Source organism: Gekko japonicus, unplaced genomic scaffold (genome assembly GCF_001447785.1).
Source record: "Gekko japonicus isolate JY-2015 unplaced genomic scaffold, Gekko_japonicus_V1.1 scaffold4250, whole genome shotgun sequence".
Classification (NCBI taxonomy): Eukaryota; Metazoa; Chordata; class Lepidosauria; order Squamata; family Gekkonidae; genus Gekko; species Gekko japonicus.
In genome coordinates, this window is record NW_015165371.1 from 25,068 (window position 1) to 40,397 (window position 15,330).

At 43.9% G+C, this 15,330-nt stretch overlaps 2 protein-coding genes across 2 annotated transcripts; both read right to left on the reverse strand.

The window, feature by feature from the left end:
* Positions 1-2,240: 2,240 nt before the first annotated feature.
* LOC107109914 (olfactory receptor 6X1-like) lies at positions 2,241-3,176 on the reverse strand. Its single transcript, XM_015410623.1, has one exon. It carries the CDS (start codon positions 3,174-3,176, stop codon positions 2,241-2,243), a length of 936 nt encoding a protein of 311 aa, XP_015266109.1.
* Positions 3,177-9,192: 6,016 nt separating this feature from the next.
* On the reverse strand, positions 9,193-10,110 carry LOC107109915 (olfactory receptor 6X1-like). The gene has a single exon (XM_015410625.1). The coding sequence runs from the start codon at positions 10,108-10,110 to the stop codon at positions 9,193-9,195; it is 918 nt and encodes a 305-aa protein (XP_015266111.1).
* Positions 10,111-15,330: the final 5,220 nt, after the last annotated feature.

Consider the following 15,330-nt stretch of genomic DNA (forward strand, 5'->3'; position numbering starts at 1 on the left):
AGAAATCAGCTAAAGGTATTTGCTGTTCACCAATGCATGTCGTTAACAAAAAGCAAACTCCTTCATACCTTCTTAGCATACCTTCTTCTTACTGTGGAATTACTGTTGGGTGGCAAATGACCTAGGCGTTAATTCTGTTCCTTTTCAGTCTTCTTTGTCCCATAGTTATCTCTTTATTGTTGTCAACTTAAGGGCTTCTCTCTGAGGAAGGTCTCAGAAGATCTCATTACTGTCTTCATGCCAATTAAAAGAACATCACTAATGTTATTGTTCTGAAAAAAGATATGCTTTAACTCTTAAGGCAGCCAACTTGAATGGTTAGCAAATGTATCTTGATGTATTTTTAAGTAAATTCATGTTATCTGAAGCAACTGCTTATTGCCTTCATTGGTTGGATCTAAATGCTCAACTCAATGGGGGGAAAGATCACTACTATGTACCACAGCCTGCTCACTTCCCCATGAGTGTTTTTGCTGTCTGTCAGAGTTAGCCACAGAGTGACCTCAAACTCATCTGTGACATTTTATGTTTCCACTCAATTGTGTGTTGTCCAATGGATATAGGGTTGACAAGCTAAGCCAGGCAACTGGCACGGAGATTGGATGCAATGGTGGGAGGGACCTTGTGTCGCAGGTATAATGACATTACTTCCAGGGAAAACCCAGACATGACAGAAAGTAGCTCTAGACTGGTGTGAATTCTATGGAAAAACCATAGATGTCCTCTTGGATAACTCATCTGGTCCAGATCCTTTTCAATCTCATTTCAGACCCAGCTATAGGATAGAGACCAGATTACTGGGTTAACAACTTCTGTTTGAATGTAGACAAAGACCAAGCCTCTTTGTTGTTCCCACTGGATTTATCTGCCGCCATTGATACATCTTGTTGAGGTGTTTGGAGGCAGAAATAGCCATCAAGGGTTGTTTTGGACAGATTCATATCATTCCTCACCAGCCAAACCCAAAGATTGCTGTAGGAAGACAGTTATTATCAGTGTAGGACCTATTATGTGGAGGTGCAATCCTATACTCAGTGCTTTTTTTGTAGCAGGAACTCCTCTGCATATTAGGTGAGACACCCCTAATGTAGCCAATCCTCCAAGAGCTTAGGAAAGCCCCTGTAAGAAGAGCTCTCTTTGTTGCAGGAACTCCTTTGCATATTAGGCGACACACTCCTAATGTAGCCAATCCTCCAAGAGCTTACAGAGCTCTTGGAGGATTGGTTACATTAGGGGCGTGTCGCCTAATATGCAAAGGAGTACCTGCGACAAAGAGAGCTCTTCTTACAGGGCTATTCTCTTCAATCCCTATGTAAATCCCTTACCACTGTGTATTTTACTGGCTGTTGCTGCAAGTAAGTTCCTACTATGTAATTTTTGCTTTTGTTTAATGTGTCGTGTTTGTACTTATGTTCTTATGCTGTTCTTCACCTCTGATTGATTTCCAGATCTCTACAAGAAAAATCCTATTGCATTGTCTATCTGATATCCTACTCTGTTGATTGTATTCTATGATTCTGTGTAACCTGACCTGATCCTGACCTAGATGGCTCAGTCTAGTTTGATCTCAGCAGATCTCAGAAGCAAAACAGGGTTGATCCCAGAAAGTATTTTGATGGGAGACCATCATGGAAGTCCAAGTCTTCAGAGACAGGCACTGCCAAACCACTTCTGTTTGTCTCTTGCCATGAAAATCCTACCTTCAACTTGGCAGCACTATCCACCACCAATCAGCCTTCAGTTCCCCTGAGAAAGGTGGACTTTCTTAACTGTCAACCTTTAAATTGCGTAATTGCTCAGTATTGATTACTTTTGTCTTCTTGATGTTTAGTTGTAATCTTGCTTTGGCACAGTGATGGTACCACTATGTAATGTCAACATATTTATCAGGGCTCATTGAAGATTAATGCAGTACTCAAAAAGGCAATGACCAAACATAACTATTGAACTATGCCATTCAATGCAGAAAGGACAGAAGCCTTAAGGTATATTGAAATCTTTAGTTTGGTACTAAAGGCCTATAGCTATAGAATACTCTTGAGTGCCTTGGAGTTATGGGACAATTTAATGGTACCATAATCTATCTTCAGTTTTAGTAGGAATGTCAACAGTAACACGCTTTGGTAGAACTGAGGGAAAGGCTAGAAAAGCAACATTCTGGTCAATTAGATTCTAGTCCAGAAGCACCTCAGAGACCAGAGAGAATTTTAGGATATAAATGTTCAAAAGTCAAAGCTCCCTTAGTCCCTACTGATAAACATTCGTCTCAATATTTTCCATGCTGCTTCTTTGAAGTCTTTGTTTCGGATGGTGTAGATGAAAGGGTTTAACATGGGGATGAAACTCGTACGCACAAGAGACACTACTTTGTTGGCTCGCGTATCTCCTTGGGTTGAAGGCCTCAAGTACATAAACATGTCTGCTAGATAAAAGATGATAACAACAGTAAGATGGGAGGTACATGTGAAAAAGGCTTTGGATCGGCCAGTGGCAGAAGAGATCCCTATGACTGTGGCTATGATGCATGTGTATGAAATCAACGAAAAGCCAAATGAACCCCACATTATAGTAGCACCATATAAGAGACCAATCAGCTCCATCAAAGTTGTGTCAGCACAAGCCAATTTCAGGACAGGTCCAACATCACAGAAGAAGTGATCAATTACATTCCGTCCACAGTATGGGTAACTCCATACAACTGCAGACTGTGAAATAATTATCACAAACCCTCCAACCCAAGCTAACAAGGCCAAATAGAGGCATAGTTCACTGGTCATGATGGCACTATAGAGCAAAGGTTTGCAAATGGCCACATAGCGGTCAAAAGACATGATGGTGAGGGTGATGAATTCAACAGCCCCCATTGTAAAGACAACAAAACCTTGTGCCATGCAACATGCAAAGCAGATGGTGGTCTTTCCAGACAGTACATTGTCAAGCATCTTGGGAACCTCTGCTGTTGTGGAACAGATCTCGGCCATGGAGAAGTTGACGAGGAAGAAGTACATTGGAGTATGGAGCATGGGTTCTTTGAGGACAACTATGATAATCATGCTGTGTCCTGTAAGTGACAGAAGATACATCAACAGAAATATGGTGAAAAATGTTCCATTCAGGCCATGAAGTTCAGGAAATCCCAGAAGAATGAACTCCGTGACTGATGTGCCATTGGCCATCTCTTAACTTTCTTCTTTTCTTAAACAGAAGAAAAAGTATGTGTCAATAAAACTGCTCATGAGAAGCATGTTCGAATGTACAAACCTCAAATAGAATAGTGATAAAACTGTGACAATTGTGGCAGATCTTTACATATGCTTCTATAAAAGTTCCCCAAATATCTAAAACTAAGTCTGTCACGGTCCCCGGGGCTGTGGGATGCTTGTCGGTCGGAAGCTGTCACTTCCAGGACATGACCTATCAGTAGCAGTTCTTTTACAAAGGAATTTCAAAAGGAGATTAGAAAGAGAGACTGCTGAATTGCCACTGATAATGAAACTCAAGACAATACACCCACCTGTACTAAATTGAGACTGAAGTTTCTTGTCTCATTACCAATGCTGATTTCTCCTCATCCACTACCCCTCTGCATATCAAACCTAATCCAAACATGCCTACTGTTTTTATTCACTTGCTATTGACATCTGAAATCTCTCCACTTTCCAATAGATTGGACAGATGGAGTCACATTCTAGCTGTATCTGAAGAAGTGAGCAGTGACTCATGAGAACTCATATGCTGCCACAAATGTTGTTAGTCTTTAAGGGGCTACTGGACTCTTGCTCTTTTTATCAGTGTAGGTCTCCTAATCACAAATTTTTCTGGGACTGGGTTACCTAAGGGAAACACTCATTAGAGAAACAACTAGCTGGAGCCAACCCATGACTTTTGGAGGTACATGATCTTCTCATGAAGAAGAAGAAGAAGAAGAAGAAGAAGAAGAAGAAGAAGAAGAAGAAGAAGAAGAAGAAGAAGAAGAAGGAGGAGGAGGAGGAGGAGGAGGAGGAGGAGATTGGATTCATACCCCGCCCTTCATTACCCATAGGTGTCTCAGAGCGGCTTACAAACTCCTTTCCCTCCCCCTCCCCACAACAGACATCCTGTGAGGTAAAAGAAGAAGAAGAGATTGGATTTACACCCCGCCCTTCACTCCCCAAAGGTGTCTCAGAGTGGCTTACAAACTCCTTCCCCTTTCCCTCCCCACAAAAGACACCCTGTGAGGTAGGTGGGGCTGAGAGAGCTCTTGACAGAAACTGCTCTTTTTCAAGAACAGCTCTTGCCAGAGCTACGGCTTGCCCAAGGTCATCCAGCCAGGTGCAAGTGGAGGAGGTTAGAATCTGCGCACTTAACCACTACACCAAACTGGCTCTTTATCTTACCCCTGTGAAGTGGGATTTTTTTTCCCTGCATGAGATCATTGGCACCTCTGCAGTAGGCATCTGTATTGCATGCAATAGTAAAGCCAATTTTATTGTTATTTCTTACCCAAATGTCAGCTTTGCTTCTCAGCTAAACCAGAATTAAGGGGAGGATTGTTAATTTGAGGATAAACAGACAAAGTATTTAGAAAAAAATGTGTGTATGTGCTGAATGGTAAACAATCACATATGGTTGAATTCTATGGAACTTTCTCATTAATACGTTGTCGAAGGCTTTCACGGCTGGAGTTCATTAGTTGTTGTAGATTTTCTGTGCTGTATGGCTGTGGTCTTGGCATTGTCGGACCTGACGTTTCGCCAGCGGCTGTGACTGGCATCCTCAGAGGTATAACACAGAAAGATGGAGTACTCTCTGTGTCTGGGTTGCAAATCTTGACACAGAGAGCCCTCCCTCTTTCTGTGTTATACCTCTGAGGATGCCAGTCACAGCCGCTGGCGAAACGTCAGGTCCTACAATGCCAAGACCACAGCCAGACAACCCAAAAAATTTACAACTTCTCATTAACGATGGTGTTTTTCTCTGGCCCAAAGACAATTTGTTGGTGCACCTGGATTGGAGGAAAACATTGCTGCTTGTGAAAATGATCCATAAGATCTAGCTCATACAAACAGAGGACGTAGGAAGGATCCCTTAAATATTATATAACCATTCCATAACCATGAAATGAAATGCTTGTCATCTCTACAAATCTCACAAAAATCCCATCCTGACGAAGTAATTACAGAAGTAATTACAGAATTTCTTTCCAGTCAGTCTTGAATCGTCATCAGCATCATCTTCATGATCAGCTCCATAGCCCCCTAACTAGACCATACTTGGCCTCCTGAGGAATATAAGGAATATGAAAAATGGGAAAGATTCATTCTTTCTGATAGGATTTCAAAAATGGATTTCGCTGATGACCAATGATTTCTCACTGCCCCAGCTCTGAATATCAGGTTAACCCTCCCTGCATTGGTCCAGGGTTGTTGAGAAACTCCTTATAATAATGCAAGGTATTATGAACATTCACAAAACCAAAAAAAAAAATTCTGTGTCAAGGAGAGAGAAAGAGACAAAAGAAAACCCTATGCAATTTAATCCACACTTGTCCCCACAGCAGGGAGGGCGGGCTAATGTTCAGACAAGTAAAAAAGGGAAAGAAAGAATGTAGCAGATAGGGAACACTGTTGGTAGCCTCCCCATATCCAGTTTTGACTTTAAGGTGCCACTGGAGTCAAGTTTTGCTCTTGTACTGTGCGACTGATGTGGCTGCCCATTTCAAAACTTCTTGTACACAACATGACTAGATATCTAACAAGTCATCTGACAGTGGGAATGTGTGTGCCTCTTAGATGGACAACCAGCCATTGTCTTAATCACGAAAATGAGCTTACCTGTTAATGAAATGCCCAGTCTGACATATTGTGGTGCTGATCCCTCTCTCTCTCTCTGGCCCAATCTGCATCTAGCATTTGCTCCGCTGTGTTACCAAACCCACGCTGGAACAGAAATTCCTTTCTGCATTGCACGCCACTTTACTTTGATTGATTGTCGGATTTTACGGCAACGTCCAAACTGCATGCCACTTTCACTTTGTTGGTCTCTCAGTTTTACGGTAGCGTCTGCATAGATTTATGGCCATTTTATGGTCATTCAGGGGTGACTTTGCCTTCAGTATGCTGTTGGCCAAGGGAATTTGAATGTGGCTCTGAGACATCTTTTTCTGTTCCAGTGTGGGTTTGATAAAACAGCGGAGCAAATGCTAGATGCAGATTGGGCCTCACTAAAATTCACCAAGAAGAGTTCCAAGTCCTTAGTCCAGATCTCTCTCTCAGTCTTTAAGACAGAGCCCTGCACTGCTTTATATAAGGTTGAGGAGATGTCATTATAAACATGGCTGTTACCATCACACAATCTTAATCATTCAGCTAAGGAAATGTGCTGTTCATCAATGCAAGATAGTCAGAAAAAGTCATACCTTCTTAGCAGCTTTGAAATAAATTCTGGAGATAATACTAACTTGCAAAGGTCCTAGATATTAATTCCCTTCTGTTTCAATCTGCCCCCCCCCTTTTCATTACCATATGTTTATTGCCATCCACTTAAGGGCTTCTCTGAGGAATTCCTCATAAGATCTTGTCGCTCTCCCTAAGCCATTAAAGAAAACAAACATTGAGCCACCCCCTCAACAGCTAACTTGACTAGTTCTTTATACTACACTAGGAAATGTTTCTTGATGCATTTGTAATCAGATCCAGGATACCTGAAATAACTGCTTATTAACTTCATTGGTCATATGTAAATGCTTAATTCAATGGGGGAAAAATAATGTGTGCTACTATGTACTGGACTATTCCCACTTTTGTGTGAGTTTTTTTGCTGTCCATCAGAGCAGGTCACACAATAATAAAATTGTGGCCTCAAACTTATTTGAGATTTTTAATGCTTTCCCTCAATCGTGTGCTGTGCATTGAATCTAGAGTTCATAATCTCAGCCATAGAGTTGCCATAGAGCTTCGAAGCGATTCCACAAGCCACCCACCATCACTTCTGGGTTTTTCCTGGATGTGACGCCATAATAACTTCAACACTACTTCCCCGTCTATTTCTCCTTGGCCCCTTGGAGTGGCAGCAGGCAACAGGAGCTGGGATGGTCATTCCTTGCTCCGACCAGGAAGATGAGATTCCTAGATGAATCCCATATATTAATTAAGACTTGGTATGAAAAAATAAGGAAAATGCATTTCACCCTGTAAAACTATGGCTGCGGTCACACGAGCAGGAAACTGCGCACCTCCACCGAGAGCAGCAGGCTGATTGGAAGGGGACGGAACGGGCCGTTCAAAGCCCACTCTGGACAGGGTCCTGGGCCACTCACAAGGAGGGGAGGGGAGGGGGGAGTAACCCACCGGATCCCCCTCCCCACCAGCAGCCCGCCTGCCCGCCCTCCCTCCCCCCGGGACACGCGGCCCGCTCTCTGCCTGGCTGCTGCCACTCGCCCCCATTGCAGCCCCCCCATGGCCCTACCTCGACCCTAACGCCGCACGCCTTTGTGTGCACGCGCTGTTGGCCGCTTCTAGAGGCATGGGGGGGAACCACCCGGTGGGCGCCGGATGCCACGGGAGTCCGGCAGGGGCGCGATCAGGCGCCCGCCCTTGCTGCGCAGTTCCCAGAAACTAGTACCTTGGAGGTACTAGTTTTTTACTGCGCATCTTCGGCCAGTAGCCACGGATCAGCCATGGGAGCTCTACACTCCCCAGATGTTGCTGTGAGATCGCGCCCGGAAACTCCGCCTCTCTTCAGTCCCTCTTGCGTGCTTACTGCTCCGTGTGACCGCAGCCTATATTTACCTAACGTTCTTAGATCATTGACATTGTACATAACTGAAGCTTTTAAGAACTACAAACTTAATATCAGGTATCTGTAGGCCTGTGGCTCCATTCCCCTACTGATAATTCCCACTGATCCAACCATACTGCATTGAATAGAATGTTAAGGAGCCCATTTCCCCTTGTAACTCCAAAACAGAAAATGGTGGCTTGCTGTGTGGGTTCATCCAGAGATTAAAGTAAAATCAGTCCCAAATTACATAAAGCATACTTGCATGCATGCATGCACATACACACACAGAAATAAATATGTAGTCCTTAGTTCATGGCTGCTGATCTCATTAAATCAGCAAGGTTTAGGTGTGCACTAAGCTTTGGGGGAAATCTGTTTGGCAGGCATTCACAGCCATTTTGCACCAACCCAAAAGACCAGGTGATCATCTCATGTCTGATTGACACTGAACATAGTATAACTGTGACTGTCAAATATGTCCAATATGAACATTGTGGCACCCCTAGTGGAAGTTACAGTCGTCTGAAATAGTCCACAAAACCTAGTATATGGAAATACGCACATCCTTTTATTCTTCCCACTCCCAGGGCTTTCTATTCAGAGTTCTGTTTTCAACAAGACAAAGTTCTTGAATTAACACTTAAGCCACTACTAATGTTTAAGATCAAGGGGAGGTATGAAGTCCATAAATCACTGGCTATGAGGCTTCTAGAACATCGTGAAGTGGCATCAGAACTTAGTATAACAGTTTCTTCTGTAACTTCCAGGGCACAAAGTTTGATGTTGTCATTGCTTTCTTCACAGCTGCTTTGAAGTCCTTGTTTCAGATTGTGTATCGTCAGTTTCAAGTCAGTAGGCTTCTCAAGGAAGAGACTGTAGGATAGCCACAATAATTTTCTCATCGCAGAAACAGGGTTAGCACCAGGGGTCATTTCCTGCAGGAGCGCACAGGAGCGGAGCTCCGGCAGTAAAGATCCCAGGGGGCAGGCACATGCAACAAGCCCCACCCCCTGCTCCCAGCAGCCCTCAGTCAGAGCAGGAAGCAGCCAGGTAAATTGTAGAGCTTCCCCCCGCCCCCCAGCCCAAAATAGTCCAGTGGCACCTTTAAGACCAAGTTTTATTCGGGTACAAGCTTTCCCTCCTCTGTGAGGACAGATCTGCATGCCCCCTTCCCCAATAGCTAGCAATCCAAAAGAGTCCAGTGGAGCCAGAGTGGTGGGTGGTGCTTCTGACACACTTCCGGTGATGTCAGGGGGTGTGGCACATGCAAATAAGTTATGCTAATGAGTTATGCTAATGAGCTCCTGCACCTCTTTTTTAATGAAATGATCCCTGGTAGCACAACCCCCACTGCAATGTGGCTAGAAACAAAAGATATGTGAAATCCCCTTTCTGCTTTACTGCTGCAGCATGGAATTCTCTTAAGCCACTTCACTTGGCTATAGCTTTCCTCAAAGCTGCTTTCACTTCCTTGTTCCGTATTGTATAAATGAAAGGGTTCAGCAGCGGGGTCAGCACCGTGTTGAGAACGGAGACCACTTTGTTGAAGCTGAAGGAGGAGTGTGCTGTGGGCTTTGAGTACATAAAGAGAACGGCTCCGTATAGAATGGTGACCACTGTGAGGTGGGAAGCGCAGGTGGAGAAGGCTTTTTGTCGCCCCTTGCTGGAGGGGATTCTCAGGATGGTGGAGATGATGTAGATGTAGGAAACCACTGTGAAGAGAAAAGAACTGGGGATTATGGTCACCGTTCCCAGCAAGCCCAAGAATTCAACCAGACTGGTGTCAGCACAAGCCAATTTCAAAATGGGTCCAATATCACAGTAGTAATGGTCAATGATGTTACTAGCACAAAACGGCAACTTCAGGAGCAAAACTGCCTGGGTGAAGATCACCACAAATCCCAGTGACCAAGCGCCTAAGGCCAGTAGAGAACAGAGCTGTCTGCTCATAATGGTGGCATAATGCAGGGGTTTGCAAATGGCAATGTATCTGTCAAAGGACATGGCGGTGAGGATGAGAAATTCGGTTATGCCAAGGAAGAAGTGGAAGAAGGATTGCACGAAGCAGCAATGGAGACAGATGGTTGTCCTGGCTGTCAGAAAGGTCTCCAGCATCTTAGGGATGATGGTAGTTGTGTACCAGATCTCAAGGAATGAGAGGTTGCTAAGGAAGAAATACATTGGGGTGTGGAGCTGTTGGCTGATCCTCACAATTACGATGATGAGGCTATTCCCAGCCACAGTGAGAATGTAGATGATGAGGATGAGGATGAAGAGTGACAGATGCCATCTTCGAAGAGTCGGGAAGCCCAGAAGGATGAAGTTGCTCATTGATGTCTCATTGGCCATCCTTAGGACTTGAGTAGAGGGTGAAAAAACTAGTAAGCCAACAGGATCCAAAAAAGCTAGCATATGAAAACCTTCTGTGAGACTTCAGTCGTACTGTCAGACATGAGGAAGCATGGATACTTTGCATGACCATGTCCAGGGGATTTCAGTATCACAATCAGCCCTGTGAATGTAGAAGAAGAAGAGGAGATTGGATTTATACCCCACCCTTCAGTACCCAATGGAGTCTCAGAGTGGCCTTTCCCTTCCCCTCCCTACAACAGACACCCTGTGAGGTAGGTGGGGCTGAGAGAACTCTTTCGAGAACTGCTCATGAGAGGACAGCTCTGAAGGAACTTATGACTGACCCAACATCACATCAGCAGCCGTATGTGGAGGAGTGGGGAATCAAACCCAGTTCTCCAGATTAGAGTCTGTGCTCCTTACCACTACACCAAATGATACAACCGATGCTGAAATAAAGACAAGCTCATCTCCTGCTCTGACCCTCAAGGCATTGTTTCAAAGGATGTCGTATCTTGAGGTTTCAAAATATGGCCTTGATTTCATGGGCATTTAATATTTATCAAGTGTCTAGTTGGACTTTAATGGGGACGTGGAGTGGCATGGTATGGCCTGATCTCATCAAATCTCAGAAGCTGAGCAGGGTTAATACTTTAATTGGGAACCAGCAAGAAAGATTCTGTGGAGGAAGATCAACATGGGGATACACTAAATAGTTTCTGCTCTAATTCTTCTTATTAAACTATACCCTGAGTCATCTCTAGTATTGACACTGGGTGTTCAGTGGATCGGATCCAATTATTCTTTTCCCAGAGTAGAGTCTTCCTGAAGCAGCAGTAGTTTCCTTGTAGGAAGATATTTAATTTAGGTCTGAGTCACTGGATCCAGCCCATTATTGGCTAGTTTAAACTGAAAATATTCAGAATAAAATGTTTAAAGTTATCCTACAGACACCTGAAATGATCCCCGCAATTCTACTTAGATTGAAATTTTATGCATCAGGATCCGGAGACTAAATTTTTATTGGATAATCAAAATACAGAGCATGTTTTCAATCCCACTGCTCTGCTCAGCGAGTGTGAAATCTTCCTTTGTTGCACAGAGGAAGACTCCCCCCGAATTGACCTCTGCTCTTAGCTAAGAAGAGGTGGTAGGGGTTCAACTGATTGGCAGTGCCCCACAAATCTGCCCCAGTAACATTGGTTCAAGGAGCCTTTCCTTGATACAAGAGGTTCTTCTACTGTCACACTTCTTGAACTGGATGGCATTGTCAAAGTGAGTGGAATGGATCTCTGGGGGTCCATTTGCGGCACAGAGATCCTATGTAAAAACGAATAACCTGGCTAATATCAGTATGTGCTTTTGTCAGGCTTACAGAGCATTCTATTTCTTAAATCAGAAAATGTATTTCTACTGTTTTACAGTTGTTGTAAGTTACAATCTTGATAAATTACCTAATTAACTGTTGGTGACATGAGGAAACCGCAGAGAAGAGGGATAGATATGAGAGCAAGAACTTTTAAGTGGATGCAGGTGGAAAGAGAGAAGGAGACACACAGGGTGATGCTGCATCTAGCGTTCGCTCCACATTTCCTCAACTGGGAGGGAAAGGTGCAGCTCAAAACCACATTCAAATACCTCAGGGCAACACCGTACTGACTGCAAAGTCACCCCGAACTGCCATAACTCTATGCAGAAGGTACCATAAAACCCCATGATCAAAGAAAGCAAAAGCGGCATGCAGTGTGGAGGGTACCATAAAATCCGACGATCAAAGGAAGTGAAAACAGCATGCAATGCAGAGAGGAACTTCTGTTCCAAGGTGGGTTTTGTAAAGCCACGGAGGGACAAGTCAATGCAGAATCGCCCACAGAGGCAAAGGAACAGACAGTGGTAGGGGATTTGTTATTTGGAGGAGGGCAAGGAGGTGTTCCAGTTGGCAGCAGAGCATAGGACCCGAAGCAACGGGTTTAAGTTACATGCCGAAAGGCTGGATATCAGGAAAAACATTTTCATGGTCAGAGTGGTTCAAAGGTGGAACCAGCTGCCTAGGGTGGTGGTGAGCTCCCCTTCACTGACAGCTTTCAAGAAGAGGCTGGATGAATATTTGTCAGAGATGCTTTAAGCTGGCCCTGCATTGGGCAGGGGGTTGGATGAGATGGTCTGTATGGCCCCTTCCGACTCTATGATTATATGAATGGAAGAGCAGGGTGGCCACACATATGTAAATAGGTGTTTCAGATATGTCTATTGAACTAGACCCATTTGCTCTATAGCTGTAAAAGTGTTTAATCTAGTAAGCATAAAGGCACAAATGTCTGTGGTTGGGAATCGTAAGGAATCTCACATATGGAGGTAGGATTGTTTGTGTGTGTGGGGGGAGAGGGATCCCTAATAAAACTTGCTTATTTAGAACATTTTATACCACCTCTTGAGGAACATGCCCAAGGCAGCTGCAACTTTAGCTCTTGTTGTTGTCTTACGTTGTAAACCACAAGATGATGCTGTCGCAGGAGGAGAGGAAGTTTTGCGGAGATGCTGCCTGCCTCTAAGTATCTACTGGCTAAATCTGAAGGTTCTCAGGACCTCCCTTCCCACCCATCCTCACTTTGGATTTGTCTTTTATGAAAACAGAATTGATTTGAAACAGACTCCAAACTTCTAAAAGAATGGGGAAATTGACAGATTTTCAGGCAGAAACTAAGTACAAAGGAACTAAAGGAATGTCTCTTCACATCCTTACCCAGGTTCGAATCCCCATTCTGCCATGGAAGCTTGATGGGTGACCTCAGACCAGTCAGATACTCTCTGTCTAGCCTACCTCACAGGATTGCTGTGAAGATAAAATGGAGATGAGAACCATGCAATCCATTTTGGGGGCTCATTAGGGAGAAGGATAAGGTATAAATGAAGAAAATAAATAAGTATTGGTAACAACCATGCATTTTTTAAAGAGCCAGTTTGGTGTAGTGGTTAAGTGCATGGACTCTGATCTGGGAGAACCGGGTTTGATTCCCCACTCCTCCACATGCAGCTGCTGGGTGACCTTGGACTAGCCATCATTCTGTCAGAGCTGTTCTTGAGAAGAGCAGTTTCTGTCAGAGCTCTCTCAGCCCCACCGACCTCACAGGGTGTCTGTTGTGGGGAGGGGAAGGGGAAGGAGTTTGTAAGCCGCTCTGAGACTCCGAGTGAAGGGCGGGGCATAAATCCAATCTCTTCCTCTTCTTTTTCAGTGCAATTCAAAAATTTCATCCCAAGTCTTAGGTGACCAGCCTCATAACAACCTATCTGACTGCCATTATTTCCACCCACACCTCCTTACTCATATACAAAACTATATACTAACCATCCACCTTACAATTATTGCATCCAATAATGTTGTACATTTTCATAATAGCATTGAACTGTCCCTTTAAAACAGATAGTGTTAAAGGGTACTTACATAGCAGTTCTCTTGCTGAGAGGTTAAAACAGCCAAGGAAAAACAGTGCAACATGATTGTCTTCCAAAGCAAACAGAGCCGCCCAAATTAGCTGTATTGTCAGAGTCTTGAGCACTTTTGGGTTGTACTGCATGACTAAAGTCTCTCTTGATCCTACCCCAGAAGATGACTGATTTTTCAAATTGACGGGCTGTTTCATGTGGATTTATTCAAATTATGCAAGCAAAAATATTCTTTCCCCTCCTTAACTCTTCAAACCAATTTGTTCTTCTGATTTTCCATGAATACAGAGACATAGAAGATCAGGGTATCTCTCCAGTGCCAAAATAACTACGAGCCACTAGGACCTCATTGCATAAAACCATGCATCATGTTTCAATCAAGGTAGCTCTAGCTAATTACCGTGGCATCACTCTGAATCACTGTCTCCAAGACCAGAGAGAACAGCCAGCCATAAACTTCTCGGTTAGTTTACAGCACTGAGAAATGTTGAGTTCATTATTTTAGAACTATGAAGTTGTCCATGAGGAATGATTCTCAGGTGGACCCTTGGTGACAAACCCATTCCCAATGTTATAAGTAACTGACCAAACATGATAATGAGCTGAATCAATTAAGTTCAAACCCTTGTTTTAATGACATAGGGGATTTTATGACATAGGCAAATTATAATTTTATTTTGCTTGATGTCAACAATAAATAAATAATTGAAGGCATTCTTGTCTCCCTAGAGAAGGATTGTGTCCACATAGATGCCCAATGTTGCTTCCAATATGAGTGTCTGAAACCCATTGTAAGGCAAGTTTCAGAGCTTTCAATATTTCTATGGAGTCATAACCTGCCAAGAAGCTGGTAACCTAGAGATTGAGCAAGCTCAGAGCAAGAGGCATGATTTCCCCAGAGTGTAATGTGGAAGCAGGAGCTCAATACATGCATTTTGTGTTTACCCAAGGCAACGCAAGGAAGAATCAACCTCAACAATTTCCCTTATTGGGAGAAAATATATTTTCCAGAATTCACCCTCCTGCTCCCCTGTGGCTGGGTTTGTTCCAGTGCCTCTATCTATCCTAGGTGCCACCAGAAGGTTCCCCTCCACTTTCATGCTGTGGTCAAAACCAGAAGTCTCAGTTGATTGACTGTCCCAGTACTTGGATGGGAGACTTCCTTGGAATACCAAGTCGGCGACAGGGGCAGGCTTTATTCAGCCACCTCTCTGAATATCCTCCAGGCCCCCAGTAGGGGTCAGTCACCAGAGGTCGCCATGACTTCCAGGTGTGCTCTCTCTCTCTCTCTCTCTCTCTCTCTCTCTCTCTCTCTCACACACACACACACACACACACACACACACACGAAAAATGCCAAACCCCCCCCCAAAAAAGCCATCTTCTCCAGGAAAACTGATCTATTTCATTTGGAGATCAGTTAATTCCAGGAGCTTTCCAGGGTCCCTCTAGAAGTTGGCACATCTATTGTCGGTGCACGGGGACACGTTATTAAATATTAACCACATGCTTTCAAGGAAATTATGGTTAATAGCTATGAAACAGTCAGCAGAATCTGCTTTCTTCAAGTCTGTTTCATAGCTATTATCTTCTCTTTGGAGGCAAATTGATTTCCTACCATAGTAAGAAGAAGAAGAAGAGAAGAGATTGGATTTATACCCCACCCTTCACTACCCAAAGGTGTCTCAGAGCGGCTTACAAACTCCTTTCCCTTCCCCTCCCCACAACAGACACCCTGTGAGGTGGGTGGGGCTGAGAGAGCTCTGACACAAA

Coding starts and splice junctions, on each gene's coding strand:
- LOC107109914 (XM_015410623.1), bottom strand. CDS start 3,176: ATGGCCAATGGCACATCAGTCACGGAGTTCATTCTTCTGGGATTTCCT.
- LOC107109915 (XM_015410625.1), bottom strand. CDS start 10,110: ATGGCCAATGAGACATCAATGAGCAACTTCATCCTTCTGGGCTTCCCG.